Below are 22,818 nucleotides of genomic sequence, written 5' to 3'. Positions count from 1 at the left end.
GTGAATGACGGTGATCAACATATTCACCACTGACGGTTTACAGTAAAACAGTAAATAAAAATTAAGTATTTTTTGGTATAAATATTTATTTAGATTTTTTTTATGGATGATAGATTTTAGGGGCTTTTTTGAAAAATATCAAATTTCAAAAATTCTTTTTTTTAAAAAAAATACTGTAAATTTTTTATTTGAAAATGAGATTTTTCAAAAAAAATTACAAACATACGATTTTTGTACAATTAGATTCAATCTCGACGGATTTCAGTCATAAATTGTAACAAAAAAAAACTCGACGAAACTAATTGTATATCTGTTTGATTTTGGTTACATCATTTTTTTGCAAAAATTTTCAGAATATAGTAAAATTATAAAAAAAAAGTCCTAGAAAAAAATGTTTTTTTATAATTTCTCTAGATTATATTATATTTTTTATGTTTGTACTTTTAGTTCGAAGTTTGAGTAGATTAGGCATACAAAGTCTCAAACTAAATTACAAATTTAAATTTAATTTAAATTTTATATAATTGGGATTCTGGACATAAAATTTATAAATTATCGTAATTGAAGATATTTATACATCAAAATTTATTTGACAAGGAATTAAGTACAAATTTTGTCAAGTATAATTGTTTAAGAAATAACTATTTAATAAATAATAATTGATTTCATTTGTATATTCGTGATACACTTGTCAATGGATTGAAGTTTCGATCTGATCTGGTCCGATTCGAGACTTAATACTTAATAGGTGGATATAGTGTTCGTTTGGTAAATTTTTTAAATAAGTAACTTATTATTTAAAATAAATAACTAACTTATAAATGATAAATAAATAAATACTTATAAGTAACATAATAATTTGGATAATTTTACTTATATGTATGGACTAAAATAATTAGTTTTTAAATATAATTATCTTTTTTCAAAAATATAATTATCTTTCATTATTTTTTGATTATATTAACATTTACAAATATATATTTTGAAAACTAAATTTAATTAAAAATTAAAAAATCAAAATAATTTGAAAGAAAAGTACGTTATTGCTAACACTCAACTTATCGGCTTATAAATTGTAAATTTGACTTATAAGATTGATAAACAGTCATCAAGTGCTTATGACTTATAAGTTAATAAACCCCCGTATAAGGGGTCGGTCAAACAAGCCTAGCCTAGATTGTATCTGATGCGATAAAGAAGTTGATATAGATTTCCACTTATCTGATTCGATAAAGACCATATCTAAACTGCTAATATATATATATATATATATATATATATATATATATGTCTACTACACTACAAATCAATTTTAGAATAGAAACTGGAAACCAAATATTTTTTAAAAAAATACTTCGAAATATATTATGTATGATATGCAAATCGATTGTTGAGAGATGAAGAAAAATACAATGAAGTCGGTTTTAAAAAAAAAATTACCGTTTGACGGAAAAATCAAATGAACAACGGAGGGGAAAAGTTGAGATTGTATATGGGAGGGTGCAAATTAGTTGTGTGTGGTGTTTTTATGGGGACCATTAGATTAGATTAATCTAACGGCTTGGATTAGTTTCTAATTTTTATTTTAGTTTTATTTTTTATTTGATCATGTGCCTATATGTGTGTATATATATAATATATACATATATATATATATATATATATATATATATATATAAAGAGAGAGAGAGGGAGAGGGAGAGGGAGAGAGAGAAGTGTATGGAGATCACATTTTTATCGGAGACCACCTATATTCTGCAATCAAAACACTATCAAATATATTATTTTGTGAATTATGTTTTACGAATATCACTAATTCATTAAAATTGTTAAAGATCATTTAAGTTTAATAAGTATAATGTGTATGTTCTGTAACTTGAACAAATATTCTGTAAATTAAACATGTTTAGTAGAATTAAACATTTTGGGATGTTCTACATTTAGTACATGTATGATGTTCAAGATTTTGAATAACATAATGATCTTTGTAGATCATAATTCGCAAAATAATACAATTTGCAATATTTTTATGCAAGATTTTAATTGCTGAACATAAGCGGTCTCTCTGTTTCCAACAAAAACGTGGTCTTCATATAACTTGACCCTATATGAGATATAATATATATAGGGTAGTACTTCATGAAATACCCTTTTATATAGAGAATCGTGGAGAACCATTTTTTAAAATATATAATTTATTTTATTTTTCATTATATATAGTTATAAATTTTAATTATCAAGTTACACAATTTTTTATTTAAAAAATTATTGAAAAAGTTTAAATTGGTTTTAGAGCAGAATCACTACAGAATCACGCTTATTAAAAATTATTCCACTGTATAATCAAATTTGAAATCAAGTAATTTTATCAAAATTTAATTGTTATTTTTTTATTATATTTATTATTCTAGATTAGCATCAAATTTTATATTTTTTAAAATAAAATTTTACAATTTGTGATGAGATTCTATAATAAAAACAATAGTTCTTCACGGTTCTCCATATAAGATGGTTATTCACGGAGTATATGCCTATATATATATATATTAAATATAACACAAATTATTATTACATCATATTGTAATTTCTTATAGACACCATTTGTCATCATATTCTAATGAGTGAATTATGTGTGTCGAAATTTATTTTCAAACATTGTGTTTTATTCGTAATTCACAAAATTTCTTTATTTTAATTAATGAAATTTATATATAAAATTAATTTTTTTATGTTTCTCAAATTACATTATTATATTCTTATTTATTTATTTCATAATTAGTTTAAACTTAAAAGTTTTCACATATTTTCAAATATTTTTAATTTTCACATCATCTTTGGCAATAATATAGTTTTTTTTTGTGTTTAGATTTATTTTATTATTGAATTATGTTAACTTAATATTTTTCATCTCAAAAAATAATCTGAAATACTAATAAATTTGGATATGAATTAAGTTATTAAAATTTGGAAAGCATCCAATCCAAATCTGATTCACTCTCGCGGGAACGTGAAGCCGGGGAAGTATAACTAAAATATTGTGATAACTCGTCAATTTTACTGATAAATCTTAAGCTTTGAAAAATTGTACCGTAAAAATCTAAGAAAACACAACTCAAAATATTGATCCCAAGCAGGCTAGCATGCCACAGAGTCATTGACCATCTACAATATTTTTTCACAAGAAAAGTGCCACAAATCAGCACTTTGAAACTTTATATTATAGGTGGTTTCACAAGAAATTACTCCTCCTATGTGGCCCATATTTTATCATATTCAACTTTTAAACATCAGTTTATTTTCTTAATATAATACTAAAGTGATCTTCGTGTTCGTGTACTTGTTGATTCGTATTATTTATAATTTATAAGAGAGTATTTGTAAATAATTTTCCGAAAAATTGATTCTGATGCAGTTTTAGTTCAAAAAAATAATACTCGGATTTAGAGAAATACTTGTATTATTATATCTATCCTGATCTATCTGTATTCTGTACACATAGACCAAATTATTCAGTTATAATTAGGCCTATTATTAATTAGGAAAAAATTAATATCAAGACTGAACTGTCATGTACACATGTAACACATATGTGGGATGCACGATACTTGCATAATTATAGTTAAACCCAATAACAAGTGCATTAAAGAAATGATACTAACAAATAACAACACTAAAATGATTGATATCATTAGCATTACACAACCTGTCAATTTATGTTTTTGTCAACTTTCAGACAAGTCAGCAATGACTCACATATATTCATCACAAACTTTCATTTTCTTGAAGTTGCATTTTTTTTTCACATTGATTTTTTTGAGTAGTTGATAATCATGTTGACTCCACAGAGAAGTTTGCTTAAGGTCATTGTTCTTGGTGATAGTGGGTATGTTTTACTAATCTTTATGTTTACATTTTCTTGTTTTTTTATATGCAAGTTCTTGATTCTTACCCTATAGCTCCTGGTATAACTCGCTACCTTTACGGAATGTCGAGGTTTGAACCTTGTCAAATACAAGGTGGGTGTGTAAGTGTGTTTAAGTAGCGAAAAAAATAAGTTCTTGATTCTTGCTCTCTTATTTATGCATTTCAGGGTGGGAAAGACATCTTTGATGAATAAGTATCCTTATTAGTTTGTTGTTTGATTTGTAGGGTGTTCTTAAGTTTGTTACATTTTGAGTTTTTTATCATTTACAATCTGTTTTTAAGTATTTTGTCATGTGCAATTGTCTCAGAAAGTTTTCCTTGTCTTGATTTGTATATGGAACATTATGACCCGTCGAAAGTAAGTTACGAGGGTGAGATGTACGGAAATCTTATCATGTTGTGACTTGTGAGTAAAATGTTGTGAGGTTAACAAGATTAAATGCTATATTAGATTGAAGCACGTTGGATGACAAATAAACTTCATGTTTTGCCTATTGCTTTTCTTTGTAGTTTAGGGCTAATATATGATTATAACTATTTAATGATCATTTATTTACTACCTTTCTCCTTTTATGAGTAGGGGCAAGGGCTGCGTAAATTTGACATTCCCTGTTCTCTACTTTCGAGTGAGATATATGTTTGGTTTGCTTTACAAGATTACAAATCATGTATTTGTTATAAAAAAAAAACTAAAACCAAGGATTGGAACCTTGTATCCAACCCAACCCTCTTCCTCTGTTGAGTTTCTTAACCTACACTCCTAGATATGTGTACAACAAGTTCAGTCAACAATATAAAGCAACAATTGGAGCTGATTTTGTAACTAAGGAGTTGCAAATTGATGATAAGCTGGTTACTCTGCAGGTGAGAACTGCTGTTTAAACACTTAAATTCCAACCACTTTTTTCGGTTCAGTATATATAGACAATGTTAGCCAAGCTGGTATGACAAGTTTGAAACATGAACTGCTCAGATTTGGGACACGGCAGGGCAAGAAAGGTTTCACAGCCTTGGCGTCTCGTTTTATAGAGGGGCAGATTGCTGCATTCTTGTTTATGATGTTAACATACATAAAACATTTGAAACGCTCCAAACCTGGCATCAAGATTTTCTTAGACAGGTAATTGGTTGTTGATGTTCATGCTTATTTAGCTCTTGTTTCATCTGAAAGCGATTAGTCGTTTGACATGAGAAGAGTGGCTTATTTTTCGTTATTTACAATTCAGGCAGATCCAATTAATCCGGAGTTGTTTCCATTTGTGTTGCTGGGGAACAAAGTGGACATAGATGGCGGGAACAGCCGAGCAGTAAGAATTCATTCTTTTACCTCGACTCGTGCATTTAAAACAACTTAGTTATACCAAACGCACTGCACAATTACTTGTGCTCAAAGTCTAAATTAGACAAGATGAAGGGACAAAAAGACGATTTTCATTGTAAATGTAAAAGAAGTTAAACTGCAAAATTTCTGCAGGTCTCGGAAAAGGTAGCCAGGGACTGGTGTGATTCAAGAGGAAATATACCATACTTTGAGACATCCGCGAAAGAGGGCTACAATGTGCATGATGCATTCTTGTGTGTTGCACAAACTGCACTTGCTGCTGAACACCGTGATCAGGACATGTAAGTATCTGCAGTAAATAAGTTGACACAAAAAATAAACACATAATCAATAACATGAATAAAACAACATAGACCAAATGTTAAACAAATTAACTCTTTGCTTGACCTAGCTACTTGCTAATTGTTTGTTTTTCGCAAGCACAGTTATTTTCAAAGAATCCCTACAACAGTTTCAGAAACAGAGGAACGACGTGGAGGTTGCGCATGTTAAAGTCTGAGAAAGTGGGTACTGTAGAGTTCAGGCGAGGTGGAGGCTGCACATTGTTATGGATCATGTATTATTAGACACGGCTAATTTATAATTATTTATTTTTTTGATTTACAAGTTCAAAAAAGTGTGAAGAGTAGGCCAATTTATTCTTCTTAATTCACAAGTGTAAAAACAGGAGCATGGATGAAGTCAAAAATTAAATACAAGTGAGGTATGGATATCTGTTTATTTACATTGTTGTTCAAGTTGCACACAATGCCATAACAAAAACTCGAAAACTCGGCCTTAAGGACTGGGATATCCGCTAAACTAAGGCTTGGAAATATTAGTCGCTGAAAGAGAATAAAAGAAATCATGATAACATTAGAAACGCAAGTCAGAAAAATTTGCGGAACCAGAATTCAGTTTTTGACTATTCCATAACAAATTTGTAAAGCACATTGAAGATATTGGAAGAAAGCCGGAGAAAATACAAAAGCATGCCCCCAAAAGACATTGCTGCATCTGATATCAATAAACTTGATGGACTATGCTCGATATAGAGAATCAAGAAAACAAATATTCCTCTAGATTCTCTACAAGTTCAAATCACTCACATCTACTGATTCTAGTGTTTTAACTAATAATCTGCGGAATCTTCAGGAATTGATTGATGTATACCTAAGGCTAAAATTTTTAAACATAAATGCTCATTCGACCAACATTTCCAAAGTTACAAGTAGTGCTGATTACCTAGTAGAGAAGAAAAAAACTGCTATGATTACTCGAGAACATCACCGAAAAAGAATTCTTACTGTTTTCTTTTCTCTTCTTCCTTGTCGGGGATTAGAATCTTTCCAAGAGCCTTAGATGCTGCCGGAGCTTAGTTGGTCTAACCATGGCGGTTGCCGGATTTTCATATCTGTTAGCTATTAGCTATTACACCTCCCATGAATTGTATAAGGCTGCTTCGGACAAACCACTTCTCCCTGGAGGCGCACAACTTAGCAAAGAAAAAAAAGATTATGAGATCAGATTCCAACAGTAAAACATTGTGCCCTATGCTTTGCTGAAATAAAATCACCCTTCTCAAGTTTATAAAAACTAATAGATATAACTGGCCAAAAACTAACAGATGTGCAACAAAGGGTTCCAAAGTTCAACACTTCCTTGAACCTTTGAAGTCATAAGATGCAACTGTGAAAACAGAATGTCCTTTCTTCCCCTGTTAAACTAGAAAGTGCATCTTCAAAATTCCTGAGTTAGAACCACTGTATTTAAAAACAAAATTATTTTTCGGTAATTAAAATTAACTATATATTGGTTATCTTCATTAAAAAAATAGATGCAATGGCAAGGGAAACTTTCTTTGAATTACATTTCACAGGTGTATGAGATATAGCATAAATTACAGCTTACAAAATTGAGACAACTATTCCTACAGTAGATAGCACAACTGCCAATCTGCCACCCAAACAGATACTCGTGTTTTCTCCTTTGAGCTTTGCAAGCCACGATTACAATTTTAATCTTCAAACTTAGCCCTAGCCCCTGGGGAAGACTTCCTCTTCTTGTTTGATCTTGAACCATGCTTCTTTTCCTTTTCTTGGCTTTCTTTTCTTTTTCCTTGTTTTTCTACTGCGCTTCTACTGGATTTTACACTGACAAGACCACTTGAAGGTATCTTCCCGCTACCATTCTTCAGCGCGCTTCCAAAATCAACTTCAATGGCATACTTTTGGAGGTGTTCTGGATTTAATGTGGCATCATCCATCTTGGCTTTCATCTCATTCTAAAAGATTAAACTTGTAATTAGTACACCTAATTTAATAAACCAAATAACATAAGATATTCGTCCAAGGAACGCAAGCATACCATGACTTGCTTGGCACCATCATTTAGATCTTCATCCAAGGATATTGCATGAGGTTTCATAGAAATCTGGCAACAAAAGCGAACAATTACTACAATTGTGGCTGTAGTTGAAAATAATACGGCAAGGACAACTGCAAATACTAGATACCCATATTACCCTAGTAAAGTGCTATCTAATAGCAATGCCAAGACATGAGAAGAAACTATGCTCCGTTTCTAGTAAAGTAAAACAGAAATCCAAAATATACCATGTCAGCCATTAAGTTTCAAAAACCAGAATGAAACTTGTTCATGGTGACAGTAGGATAAGGACCGCTGTCTACTTCAAGTTCTTATTACATGTTTCACTAGTTATTCTACATTTATTCAGAAGGTAGTTCAAGTGATCATATCCATCGACAGGTGAACCTTCCAACGGTAAAGTTTTAGTGCATTCCAACTTCAGAACCTTAGAGCCAAGAATACTAGACCGTCTATCCCAGTAATATCATGGGAGACTCTTAACTCATTCAGAAAATTTACTAAAATAGCTCCCGTACCATACAACTGACATAAAATAACTATATACTTACTTCCTTGGGTCGAGGTAGAACTGAATCAATCTCCTTGGTGGCAATACCAGTTAAATACTTGTGAAACTTCTTCATAGTCTTTATGTACATTGACAATATTTGATGCCTTTCCAAGTTCATTGCTCCCTGTTAAACAAATACAAGCAGAATATGATAAACCAATGTTGATACTAGCTACCGATTATAATACCCATAGAACAATCTAAGATACATATAACACATTAAGATCATAGAGGGGTTGAGAGTTTATTCTCAAACACTGAGCAATCCACCCAGGCCAGAATGAGCAATTGTGGACCTAACTACCATACGACAGTATAAAATGAACATGCAGATAACATCTATGGATATAGTAACCCTATAGTCCAGGGGCAAGTGACTTGTGGAAAAATAACTTGTTAATAAAAAAAAATAGTAAACAAACACAATAAATGTGGAAATACAGTCTGATGATTCAAGAATATTATTTTAATTCACATTTAATGTTATATATGATATTTGCTAGAACTGCCATCTGACCAATAGTAAAATAAAAAAAAATGTTCAAAAATTGAAGGGGAGCATTCTAGTATATGTGAATGTAATTCCAACATCTTGATTGATAAATGATTACTAGGAACATTAGGATATAATTTAGTAAATCGCAACCGGAAAATCGAAAAATGCTCCCTCCGTTCCAAAACGTACAACTCTTCGACTTTTCATGCATAAGATACATGAAAAAGTCACAGAGTCATACTTTTTGGGACGGAGGGAGTAATAGCTTACAAAGAAGTCAAAATGCAAACCTCGACATATGAGAGTTCTTGTCTCTGCAATCCCATACATAACAATACAGAAGCCTGGGTATATGACAGAGTAACTGGAAGTTTTTCCTCAAAGTACAGAGTTGCAAGGATGGGTTCAAGATATGAGATCTGCAGAAAAATAAGATTACTACAGGAAAAGAAAAAGGGAAATGTACATTGTATTCCAGAGGTAATTTCCAGTAATATTGCATTCTGATCATAATTTACCCAAAAAAGAAACCATGTTTACAATTCGTATAGAACTTCCAAAAGACCCCGCAGTTTTGGGCTTTCTGAATAAAATAAATTCCAATAACCCAGGACCCAGAACAAACTAAAATGACGGGAAAAAGGATTTGACCTAGCAATCATTAGGAGATCTTACCGAAAGAAAATCAATAAGGTTGTTCACATAGTCCGTAAGCCGAGCCATACTGTAACCCGATAAAACATGATTAAACAGATATGATGATTCCCTTGTAGGTAATGAAGTTGGCTCCATATCTGAAAAGTTGATCTTTGGATCCAGCACACTGTGATCCAGGGTACAATGAGCATAATTGACAACTAAACAAAAATTTCATACAGACATTTGTAATTAGACTTGGACCTCATCGCAAGCTTGTATTCCATTGTACGAAAGCTAGAAGAACCCAGTAGCCATGTAAACTTTTTCCTGAAATCTAATAACATATAGAAAGCAACAATCTTAATAAGGAATGACAGGATATTAAATCAAACACGATCCTGCTTAGAGAATATGCCCACCTTGGTAGAAAGGACCAAAAAAACCCCATTCATCTGTTCCACTAGTTTCAATATCATCATTATCTAGTGGCTTCAGAACCATACAAGTGTGCTCACCTGTAACAGCATTCTGGTACCAAAAAAAAAACAGATTTACTGGTCATTTATCTGATCATTATCTAAACCCCCCCCCCAAAAAAATATGTGGAAACAAAGATCTTAACTGGATTATGACCAACATAAAATGGCGCAAATTTCTGTTTCTTCCAAAAGCGAAGTAAATCCAGAGTAAGCCCAAAGGAGACACCAAGATAATGGAGCTTTTCAGGTCTTCGTTCACGTAGATGTGCAAGCAGCGGAGGAAGGTCTGTCCTAGGTTTTATATTTTCTTCTAGTAATGAAACCTGCAAGGATGCAGTTGGCATCAAACAAAGATGCTAATTCACAACTATCAGAAACATATCAATCAATTCATATAAAATGAATCATCGAAGGCATCAAAACTGCCAACCAGAAACATCCTCCCCCCCCCCACCCACTACAAAAGATCATAATAGAAAAAACCCAAGAAAAAAAAAGAATTTGATATAAATTTCTATTTTAAAGGCATTAATATGGGAAGAGTAAAGTCATGGAAGCTACACTCCAGCGCTTAGTTATCTATCTTCCTGTAGTGCATAGATGCTCCACAAAGAAAAATCATTGACCTAATTATAGGATTCGAGCAAAAGGAAGAATAAACTTTCACCTCTTATCCACCAATAAGGAAACATGCACATTTGCCATCACTACAACTTGGGGCTTTTCATATGAATAAATGTATAACGTGAAGATTGGATCAACGTCCAATATGACAAACCAATTTTCTTCTCTTTTTAAGAAGTTGAAAGTCAATACATAATCATTCAAATATAGACTACACACTACCCAAAAGAAGAAAAATTAGGTAATAGAGTGAACCTGCTCTGCAGCATCGGTAACTCTCATATGCAAAGGCTCGGAGGCAAATTCATCATCAACTTCAGATATAGTAGTGAATTGTCCTTCAAAATACCTGGGAACAGAAATTTTATATTATTACACATCAATCCTACAAGTATCCAACAGATATGCCAGCAGCACGTAGAATGCATGTAAAAGCACTTGGACTGCACAATTTTATCAAAAAGCATTTAAACATGATTTAAAGGAATAGAATAACACTTGAAATTAACAAATGCATGTACATACATTGGTTTCATTATTATAATCAAATTTTTAATAGAACTTATAACATATTTCTAAGAATTTTTTTGCCACACTAATAAAATAACAGAGCCGCCGTACAGTATATTTTACCCCGCGACAAGGATCAAGTAAAAGATAAAACTAGTTTACCTTGTCAAAAGTTCCACAGCCGTCGAACCATATCCAAGCTGTACGAAAAGTTGTTAATGGGAGGGTCAAATTGAAAGTTATTTTAAAGGGTTTAATTAAAGATTTAGTATCTATTTTATGAGTAAAATTTTTAAACAAAACTGTTCTGCTTAGAGAGAATTTTACCTTCATTGCATTTGGATGTGTGGCTATGCGCACAATACGAGCACCTGAGAGAGTTGGAAATACCGTGTCCCTGAACTGCTCTGCAAATTTCCAAGGAATTTGGTCTCCATAGGGCTGATGACCCTCAGATAAACTTTTTTTGGCCGAACTACTAGGTATCTGTCCTTCAAGACAAACCTGCAGATCATGTATAAAAAAATCTTAAAATGTTTTTAATCATCATTTTGCTGACTCAAGTAAGAGAATGGGAATGTCAAAGTGTCAGGAATCAGCTTAAGTAGAAGTCTATAGTAATATGAGTAGGGATAGTAGTAGTAAGGGTAATTGTGTCTTTTCATTACAAATTAGTATAACAAGTTAATAGAGTCTACAAATAGATCTACTCAGTTGTATTTTCTATTATGCATTATGAATATATGAAAATGGAACTTGTTCCACAAGTCTCTCTCTTCTCTCTCTAGGGTTTCTCTCTCTAGAAATCTATCTTCTTCAAGTTACTCTTTCTGTCTCTCTCTCTACAATTTCTGACTCTATCTCTCTGTTTCTGCCTCTATTCTAATGTCTCGATCTGATTCTCTGCTATATCTAGTTGTTATCTCTCTTATATAACAAGAAAATACCAAAAACAGTAACAAAACTAGTTCAGGAACCACCAATTCCTGACACAAAGTATATTAGACAACAATTCCTAGCTTAAGAAAAATGACAATTTTTTTTTGACATTACAAGTACATCCAGGGTTTCGGACTTTCAGTAACTTGGTCTTGTACACCATCATCGTAACATGTGCACACACATATGTGGATCGGTGGATCCTTAATATATTAACATATAACTGAAAATTAAACCCCGATAAAAATAAACCACCAGCGCATTCAATAAGGATTAGCATCATGTAAATTGAATCATTATCCTTCGACTCTTGCACATTATCTACATCACGCTTTGAAGGATGTCTTTTTTGGCTCTCATATGTATGCAAGGGAAAACTTATGAATGGCAACTGGATGTAGAATTGGGCAAGTTTAGTATGTTCGTTGTACTTTAGACAGGATCTCAAGTCCTCGTTGGATGAGACAACTCAAACAACTACTCATTTATCCAAACATAGTTACAGAATTGTAATGAAAGAAGCACATATCAAATTCAACAGAATAGATAATAACTAAAATTAGATCTACCCGAAATATGTAGACCTTAAGTACATCAAAACATTTTACCCAGGAATATGCTTATAAGTGTACAAATTGAGTATTTTTACTAATTTTGGAAAAATCATCACTTCTGATGCCTTGTGGTGGGACAAGATGACCTACATTTATTATTTGGACAATAAAATAAACCTTAATTTGAATTCTGCTAAAAGTTTAAAATGAGAAGGTTTAGATCTGGAAAGGGTAGCGTAAATTAGTGCCCAATGGGTGGGAACACAAAACGTTAAAGTGTGGCCCAGCCACAATATTTCAGGCATTGGAGGATGGTATAATCCATTTGAGGAAACTCGGAGCTATGAGTAGGAAAATATATCAGACAAGGACATTATGAATTTTCTATGGGAAATTAGTACTTCTAATACAACTTATGATATAGACTATAGAGCATGATTGGATAGCCTAGTGATAAGGGTTTATCTTCGGTCATGGACTTGATTCTCGCTCACCCAAGATTTATCAAATAATGGATACTAATAATTGGCTCAGATGCTATGCTTTTGTATAAAAAAAATCTATCGGGCAGATATGCTTCTGTATAAAGCTCAAATTCCACATGTCATGTTAGCACGGGTGAAAGATAGATCAAGAATATCCAAGGCTATACGTGGGATGATATCATGGGCCATGAAATTGTTTTAATATAAGGAATGCATTACCCTAGTGGTGCATGTCAGTCGTCGCCAATAACTATACCTAATGTAATCCATTTAATTTCACTAAACTTTGCATGTTATTAAATCTTAAAAGCAATACAAGTCCAATTCTTCATTAAGGAATTTTGGTCTCACATTGTAAACAAATTCAACTATAAATAGTCAAAACCCTGAGAATGGAATAAGATATAATGGAGTTCTAGCAGCAATACTTTCACCAAGCACAAAAATGGAAACAAGGGAAATAAAGTGTCTCATAGCATTGCTCAACAGCAATGTGAAAACAAAATATTATTTCTGTCAACTGAAATGGAGATAGTTTTCTTTAAAAATCTTTAACCAATGGCAATTAATAAATCTGGAAAAGTCCCCATTGTTTTAGCCGCTGCACGCCAGACTCATTTCCTCACCCCAAAAAAAGAACTGTGGAAGGCCGGGGAATAAAACAACACAATAGTAAAGAAAACAAAATGCCACACGCATGATTGCAAAGAATTTAGGCTTCATTCCAAAAGATCATTCCACAACAATATACAATAATCAAAACCACAACGGGCGAAAGCAGGCATTGTCATATGAGGCACTATGAGTCAATATCAAACTTAAATTTTAAACAATTTAGCCAAAAAAAGTCTACCTGAAGAACGCAGAGAATATCAGGAAGATGGTTCCTTGATTCATCAACAGGGCCTGCCACAAATGTTACCAAGTAAACATATCTGGTTGAATAATGATAGTTCGAGAAAAACTATAAGATAAACAGACGCAATAAATACCAAGCAACACAAATAAGTGGTGAGCAGGGGCATCAGCCATTAATTGTAAATCATTTGGAGAGTTTTTGTAGTGAGAAGCAACATAGAGAGCCATCATCCGCTGAAATAATTAAAATACATAGGCAAAAAGGTTCAGTATAGAAATGTAGATAACATTAACAAAAGAGTTTACATGCTAGAAAAGTTTCATTACCTGTAAAAATAACTCGCTATCTTTGTGATAAGAAAAAAGTGTATCTCGATTAACATAGTAAAGATCACATTCACTGGGTGAAGGCAACCTATATGCACCAGGAAGTGATGTTGTCAATAAAAAGAAATAAGCAGGTACCCTATGCTTCTAGTTTACATAACAGGGTTCAAACCTGCTGATATTGGGAATATAGCTGGTTACGTCCAAACAAAGTAACGTGTGAAGCCAAGACTCAATGGGATCACCAGATGCATATCTAATAGATTCAGCCAATTCAATCTTCTTAAAAAGACGACCTACATTAACAGTCAACAGATCATGAGACACTTCAATACAACAGAATCTACAAAATTATATACTTCATGTTTACAGTATACAGTCTCTACAAATAATTAATCAGTAGACGAACCAAGCGACTCAGACAAGCACTTCTCTGAATTCATGCTTTAGAGAATGACCCACGTACATTATTTCTTCAATTAACTAGTCCTATTTACAATAATTAAAATTAACCCATAATATGTGACTGGTAATGAAATGAACAGTCTACAACTTTTAAGTTAAACGTAAAAATGATAACATTTAACAAAGTACTGAAAAGTGATATGCCGTGAGTATAAGATTGATTATTTTTAGTCAAAATCCCAAATTAAAAAAGTACATAAAACCTTTGGCATATGCTCAACTTATAAATCTGTTTTGATTTGTAAGTTCTTAATTAACAAATATAATTTTACATAATTTTAGGCTTATAACTTGAACGCTAGCGATCTAGGCCCTTAAACAAAACAAGCATGGCAATCAAGAAAAAGGACCATAAGTTTGAAAAGTAAAGTTAATTGGCTTGTTAAGGAGCACTTTGAAGCAAGATGCCTATTTATTGGTATAAAAGAAGTTAGCACTTTCTAGTACCAGCACCTAGTTCAAAACAATTTTTTTCCCCAAAATAGTTGCCACTAATTAACAATCAAAAGGAATATTTTATTTCATGAACAACATAAAATTCACGAATACCAGAAAGAGAGCTTTCAGAGCTTTTGGTTGAGACACGGCTTTGCTCCTCCAACTGCTGCAGTAGTTTCAACGATAAGGACCTCCCCGTGCCTTCATAACTTTAAGATAGGAAAAAGTACATTCATGAATGTAAATGGAGCATCAGCGTCGATTGTATCCAAGAATAAAGACATTTAATTTCAAAAACTGAGTATAAATGGTTGATTGTTAGATACAACCAACATAAAGTGATAAACAATCGAGCAAATTTACTATACCCATTAACTGTAGAAGAAAGAAAGACCAGGTAAGGACCAAGCAACGACTTCACAACTGGCAACGGTATTGCTGCAGCTTCATCAACCACCAGCAGTTCAACTTGGGAAAGCTTTTCATGTTCGTGTGGTTGTATATACTGCAAGGAAGCATTTGGTAGATCTTTTACGATTATAGCGATTTAGAGACACTTGGAGCTTATTTTTTTGTAAATACATCCATACAGGGTTAATTGAAGATGTACATATTGTTATATTGATTGTTATTATTTTTCTATTAAAATTCTGTCCACAAAATGAAAACACATATTAACTGAATTATATATGCTTAGCACAGGTTATATGCTTGTAAAATGTAAGAGTTTATAGTTCATAACTGGAAATCTTATTTTCATGTAGTAAAATGCCGAAAATACACACATATAAAACACTAACTGAGGATATGCACCCTACATGCACCTAGCAAAATTAGGTTTATTAAACAGATTCATTTAGCAGGAGAAAACGTCAAACATATAACTTTGGAGGTAAAGGGCAGGATTTCCTTCCTCTTATGGATTCCATAATCGTGCTTCTTAGGTCACTCAATAACTACTAATTAAGAAATAATAGAAAAACAGAAGCAAAATTCCATTAAGAAGATCCATACCATACAACAATCATAACATCTATGTGTGTGTTTTGTAAAGCACATTATAAGTTATGTAAATCAACCTGAATCGTTTGTCTGTGTTGTCTGTAAACATTGATTCTCACAGTGGCTTTCTTGAAATCTGGATTGTTGCTTTGCACAATATCATAATCCAAATGCTCCTATAAACAAATATTGTAATTGGACTGATAAATAATACAGCTTAAAAAATGTCAAATGGATCTCTCTTTCGTTTGACTGCTAAAATTTAACATCAAGCATCCAATTCTTAAATGCAGAAAACAATTAAATTTGATTATTAATAAACATATAATCAATTTAAAAATATAAAACTAACAGTGCTTGGGAGAATTGAAGGAACAGCCACTGGGATATTAATTACTGCTCCTGATCCGGTTAAGACAAACTTAATAAATATCATATAATATCAAATTCAAGGCCATCAGAAGAGTAATAAGAAAACAAGTGGACATACACTCGACATCACTTGTTCACCATCAAGTCAGCTATTTATTTGTACTTTGTTCTCACGGAGCTGTACTCCAGTCAGGAATGCACAATATTTCAAAATAAAAAACACAATACTAAAGGTTGTTAAAGAAAAAAACACAATCACTATTTTTTTGTAAAATCTTAGGAGAAGAACCCTAAAATCTTAGGAGAAGAACCCCATAATCCACAAAAAAGGCCATAAGTCTTAGCTGAATATAATTTCTAATTATATGTTTAATGCTTTTCTAATTTTATTCAGTATCCTGTTCATCATCTGGAAGCGTGTTGCAAAAATTTTTTAACACTCATCCATCCTATTTCAAATACATACATGAATTAATCAACAATCCAAAATTGAATTGTGTTGCAACGTGAACACGAATAATGCAGTTCTGAAGTGTCAACAGTGTGTTGTCTACCCTTTCACTACTCCATTCTCCTTTCAGTAGTTATAACATGGAAATACATTTTTACAGAATGATAATTTGATGCATATTAACTAATAGAACACACCTTATAATCCAGCATATCAAATCCCTTGCATATGAACTCAAACAAAGTTTTCAGATTCTCAGGGCTAGGTGCAGTAACGAAGATATTGGAATACCTACAAAGTAGATCTTGCATTAGTGTATAACAAAGGGATGAATATACATGTAAAGTAATAATGTATCGAATCATATAAGTAGTGTCATGCAATACCCTGCAGCAATGGCTCCAGAAATTGCAAGACCAAGTGCTGCAGACTTTCCACGACCACGAGCAGCAAGCAAAGCAACAGTGCTTCGAAGTGTTTTATCCAAAATTGCATCAAGAAATGTAATCACTGCTTTGCCCTGTTTAGTTGTTTTAGTAAGTCAAGGCAGATATATAATAAATTAATTGACACTACCATGCAGATCAAATAAACAAATTCAACCTGGTCTAGTGTACGACATTTTTTAATCAACGGACCAACAGGAAAGTCATCATGTAATTGATCTTTCAAATCCTTCAGGTCCTTGTCAGCTTCTGAGAGTCCCTCCGAGTCCTTGCATTTCCACAAATAAAAAACAATATTACAATTTTACAAAACACTGTTAACACATTTGCATTTTGCAGACAGTAAAAGTTTATCACTGATAAGGTTGACAGTGACAATCCATACTTAACAAACTGTAACTATCAAGACTCTCTCTCCCCTTTTGTAAAACCACCACTGCATATTCTTTTATAAAAGAAATCAGATAGAGCAACTTTTGCATTTCAATACCCTAGTATCCATTAAACACATGTTCGCATGATTAATTTACAACAACGCAGATTCATAATCATGCAAATTACCTCTTTGACTGGAACTGGGGTAATTGATTTCATATGGGAAGAAACAGGTAGAATATTTAGCTCATCATCCATAACTATACACGCTTTGCATGACGTGAGTGACAGTAAAAAGCGTTCATTGAACCGTCCAGTAGCTTCAGAATGAGATGCTGTACGATACCTCTCATGAACATCCTGCATTTAATCCAAATATGTATACATTACAGTAATTACCATTATTTTAGAGATATAGCATGCATCTTATTACAGACAACTCCGGAAGTTTAAACACAATGTATCGGTGCTTTTTAAAACCTTAAGCCCTAAAATGAAACCAGAACATTTCACAGATCATTGTATTAGTTGGCTATGAAACACCCATTTTCTGCAACAAACCCAAATATTCTCAAGACCTCTTCATATCTTATCATTCCTTGGCATTTTTCACTCTAGTAGTAATAAAATATGTTTTCCAATGCACCAAGTAATACATAATTTGTAGTCTACAACATCAAATCAGACAGCTCTAATTAATGCTAAACAATGGATGATAATAGGAGGTACTTGAAACAGAAAATCATTTCAAAAAAAGGTTTGAAATGGCTCGTTCAGTTGTCTTAAAATTGGAATTAAACATTTGCATTTTCTAGTCTAAATTTAATTCTTATATTACTCAACAAGGATGAGAATAATCCTATCCAATATTCTACTTCTCTCTCTGAACATGTTATCAAACAGTTCTTTGCAGTGCTAGATCATGATGGATGTAGATATTGAAAGCTGAAATGAAATTCAAGGACAGCTTGCAGAACATACATGATATGCAGGAGAGGTCAGAAATGAGACTAAAATGTCTGATGCATAGTACATGGTACATTCTTTTCCTACATATTTGAAGTATAATGCTAAATTCTACCCTTCAATTGTAAGTAGTAAATATTTTAGGTACATACTCCTATAATATAACAACACTCAGATATTTTTGTGATATGAGGTTCTTTAAAAACTAAATTAAATGTGCATACATGTCTAGTAATCAATGCCTGACAATCTAACAAGAATGATGGGAATAGAGGAAATGAACTTGCAAAATATGGTAATGACTAACAGGCACAAATCCACCAGTTCATGTTATTGACAGTTAATTAAACATGCACTAGCACTTGAGAAATTATGCAACCAGAATTTTTTTTTACCAGGAGTCAACCATGTACAGGATGTAAATGGTACAATACAGTATACTATATCCAAAAAATATAATGATGTATATAACAGTTGTGTGAGGAGTTAAAAGAGTAGAACATATGCCGAAGATGATCATTGGCTCCTACATTCCTACCATAACCATAGTGCAAAGACTTGTTAGTGAGGCCAACTTTCGTAGCAGCAATATGACCAGTCCACCGCCCTCCACAGTTTCTATAGTTCTAGCAAGAAGATTTGGCGTCATAGCCTCAAAATCCTAAAAGAGGACAAGGCGACAAATATAGTTATTATAAATACACAAAAAAACTCTAGTTGAACACAATATGCACTTACCTCTACGGTAATTCAAATATGTAACCAACCTGTAACACCAACATGCCAAAGGTATTTCCTAAAATTCTTTCAGAATCTTTGTACTGGCAGTACTGTATTCCCGCAGTTTCCACAAAAAGTGAAAAAGCATCAACCTTCTCAGGATCCAAAAGGCCCCTTTGCATTAGCTTTTTAACCTGCTTGGCACGCTTTTTCCTATGACTGCAGAAACACAATTACACAAACCTTACTAACTGCCCTTGGAAGATCATGTACGTGTAAACAACATAGGAAACTATGATTAGTGTCAAGCAACAGGACCTTGGGTCTAAATACATACATATTACATGAAACATGCCTCATTCAATTTTCAATAACATAAGTAAGTAGAAATCAAAATATAGAAAAAGAAACAGAGAATATGCAACACAAAGTTCAAAATACTAAAAGATAAATATCTAAATAAATTCATTTCTAGAAAGGCCAAAACAAAAAGCTTGTAACTGTCGAATCCCAACCATAAATGCATGTAGCTTAAATTTCTAGTAACTGACAAGATACAACCAAAAAAGACCACAAACAGTCAAGACAAAATTTATTGGCATTAAAGAGTTCCCGACCCCAAGACAACCATGGTTGTCACAGCGTTAAGTCGAGGTAAGTTAATGGATCTCCGATAATTATAATCAAATATAATATATATTTATGAATTAGATTCCTAGTTTTCAACATCTACCAACATATAGCATTTCAGATCCTTGTATCTCCTATCCACGGATGAGGACTTGAAGAGAACGCATAGAAAGAGAGAAGAGACAAAATATCTTATGAACTGTAACTTAACTTGTAATTTTGTAACTAACAAATAATTTACACTATAACTTGCAATTTTCAAATTTATGAACATGATTTAAGCAATTTTAATGCTAAAAAGGAGATAACAGTTTCAATGTTCATAGCAGGCTTTCAAGTAAAAACATAGCAGGAAGACCTGAAAAGTAAGAAAAAACAGAGCAGTTCTGCATAAACTAAACAAAGAATATCTGATAGTATTGAGGATAATATTTTTCAAATATGCAAAGTTCCAAATTCATGGGCAATCAGTGAGCAGTGAACAATTAGAAAATGGTATTTTGAAAGCAAAACTATACAAATAATGTGTTTGCATTTCCATCAAATAGAAGTTATAGTACACTGAACTACAGAAACTGCAAAAAATAGTGGAAACAGAGAAGGTATGATCCAATATATAAGGAGCCTTACCAGTGGTTCTAGTATGTCTCTATAACATACAAACAACATTTGTACTTCCAACTATGTGAGAGTAATCTTTTTCACAACAATGAAAAAATATATATATAACGTAACAAAACTAACAAAGACGAACTTGATAATTTCTTTCTTCATCTGTTAATCATCTTTAAAGAAGGGGTATCAAGAAAACTAGTTTTTGGTAGGATTTGAAGAGCTTGGCGGCCGCTTCCGTAAACTGGCTTCTAATGATGTCTCAGTTTCTTTAAATGCCGCACTTCACTTTTTTACATCATTTGCAGGAAAAGTTACTGAAGCAAGTAATCTTCTTGATTGACTTCTTATCATGTGAAAATCTTGTTGTAATGATATAGCAGAGCAGATATGAGATATCTAACTCATACAAGAATATTATAGTAGTTAACCAAAACAATGTTCTAAAACTGTATCTCATTGTGTTTTGAAGATGTGTAATGCACTGAGAGAGGTGGATGAGGCTTCTTTTCATATGAGAATTTCTTATAAAGCTAAGGCAAAACATGCTTACTAGTCGCAAGCTTGTAGCTAGGGCTTAAGCCTGACAAAACATGTGAAGTTTTCAAATAATAAAATATAGAAGTATATTATACTAGGAAAACCAGTGTAAAGTGTAGTGTGTGATTCAGTCAATATTGACGAATCTGTCTTTTATCATTAAAAAAATCTTAGGAAATATATATATATTTGTGTATGGGGTCTTGTCCATAAAAAACCATATATTGCATTATACTATACGTCGCTTATTAAGCGCAGTTAGGTAATTAGTGGACTTACGGTTTATTAACATATCCAAACGACTATTCATCCATGCCATCCTTGATAAATATGATAGTGGAACATACTTATATTATGCACCCTGACCTTTTATGTACGGTAGATGGTTCAGCTTTCCAATCAAAATACTAGCTCAAAACAATAAAACCAGCTAAAATAACCTCTTATCATTCCGACAAATATGTAATAGAACACCTCGCTAATTCTCCAACATTAAAAAAGTTCAAGACACATACGAATCAAGCTTTACATACATCCTACTTCCAACTCGGTACAAAGTTGCCAATGTTGCAAACAATCAATAATTAATAACCAATCATTTGCCTAAATTCAAACATTTCGAAAATCATAAACAAGTAAATTCACAAACCTGCTAAGCTCAAGTTTATCCCTATAGCACCACAAAACATTCGGCCTCGACTTCGCTACCGCCTTACTTAACATATAATGAAGATTCACAATCTGTAAAACACAATCAAAATCAAAATTACATATATAACATAATAACATAAACATATAATCAACACAATTTACGATAAATGTATTAATTTATCGAGATTATTGATTTATCGAACATTCATTTATTGAGATTCTACAATACCTGTTCACGAGACTTGTCACCGATGATTACGAAAAAGGAGCGGTGTCGAGTTTTGACGCCGTTATCGATGAGAGTTCTCACTCGTTCATCTACTTTCTTCCTCATCTCTCTCTCCTCTCTCTCTATATATCTCTCTCTTCTCTCCTTCTCTCTCTATATATCTCTCTTCTCTCCTCTCTCTCTCTCTCTCAATCTCTTTCTCTCTCTCTGTGTGTTTTTAATTGGAAGAGCTTTTTAATTGTGTTGGCGCTTCAGGGAGGTTTAAGTTAGGGTTTTAGCAATTTAGGGCACAGATTTTAGGGGACCGGCCGGTGTATGCATCCGTGTGAGTCCGGTTCATCAAGGGACCGGTTAATTATATCCTAAATTATTTTTACTTGATTAAAAATACAACTCTAAAAATAATTAAATGTTTTTATTTGGAACATAAATTTATGTTTGCCTATCAACAAATAATTATAATTTTTTAATAATAATTTAAATTTTATACATACTTAAATCATTGTCCAAGTTCGATTGCCGATCAATTCATACCTTTGCTTATCTTTCAAAATTCGGTGGACTTCAAAAAATAAATTGACTAAATATAAATTTCAAGCTCGCCCTGCATGATTTGTAAAACAAATAGAAAACCAGGTATTTATTAAGCAAACATAATTTTAGGGAAACTACTAAAAAGATGGATTGTTTTTTAAATTTTGGCTAGTCGATGACAAAAAACTTTACAATAATTTTTAGCGTACCGATTTTCAATTTCGCCCATAACATTGCATAGAACAATTCTTTATACAGAACATGAAACTATTGAATGTATAACCAACTGG

The 22,818-nt window shown here is 32.5% G+C and overlaps 2 protein-coding genes across 2 annotated transcripts; one reads left to right on the top strand and one right to left on the bottom strand.

The window, feature by feature from the left end:
• The first annotated feature begins 3,766 nt into the window (after positions 1–3,766).
• On the top strand, positions 3,767–5,990 carry LOC141670802 (ras-related protein Rab7-like). Its single transcript, XM_074476800.1, has 7 exons — positions 3,767–3,883; positions 4,091–4,117; positions 4,689–4,788; positions 4,898–5,044; positions 5,151–5,231; positions 5,399–5,547; positions 5,692–5,990. Exons 1-7 carry the CDS (start codon positions 3,831–3,833, stop codon positions 5,756–5,758), a joined length of 624 nt encoding a protein of 207 aa, XP_074332901.1. The 5' UTR covers positions 3,767–3,830; the 3' UTR covers positions 5,759–5,990.
• Positions 5,991–7,088: 1,098 nt separating this feature from the next.
• Positions 7,089–22,255, bottom strand: LOC141672003 (RNA cytidine acetyltransferase 1-like). The gene is made up of 26 exons (XM_074478478.1): positions 21,995–22,255; positions 21,764–21,855; positions 19,380–19,551; positions 19,151–19,273; positions 17,833–18,006; positions 17,429–17,539; positions 17,212–17,345; positions 17,023–17,116; positions 16,080–16,178; positions 15,369–15,505; positions 15,112–15,209; positions 14,270–14,393; positions 14,098–14,185; positions 13,905–14,004; positions 13,766–13,818; positions 11,262–11,438; positions 11,097–11,134; positions 10,680–10,773; positions 9,944–10,123; positions 9,741–9,849; positions 9,583–9,655; positions 9,358–9,505; positions 8,973–9,101; positions 8,185–8,310; positions 7,613–7,678; positions 7,089–7,529 (listed from the first exon to the last, which is right to left on the bottom strand). Exons 1-26 carry the CDS (start codon positions 22,097–22,099, stop codon positions 7,263–7,265), a joined length of 3,111 nt encoding a protein of 1,036 aa, XP_074334579.1. The 5' UTR covers positions 22,100–22,255; the 3' UTR covers positions 7,089–7,262.
• Positions 22,256–22,818: the final 563 nt, after the last annotated feature.

Source organism: Apium graveolens, chromosome 7 (assembly GCF_009905375.1).
Source record: "Apium graveolens cultivar Ventura chromosome 7, ASM990537v1, whole genome shotgun sequence".
In the NCBI taxonomy this organism is placed as follows: domain Eukaryota; kingdom Viridiplantae; phylum Streptophyta; class Magnoliopsida; order Apiales; family Apiaceae; genus Apium; species Apium graveolens.
This window is presented reverse-complemented; position numbering and strand designations above follow the sequence as displayed.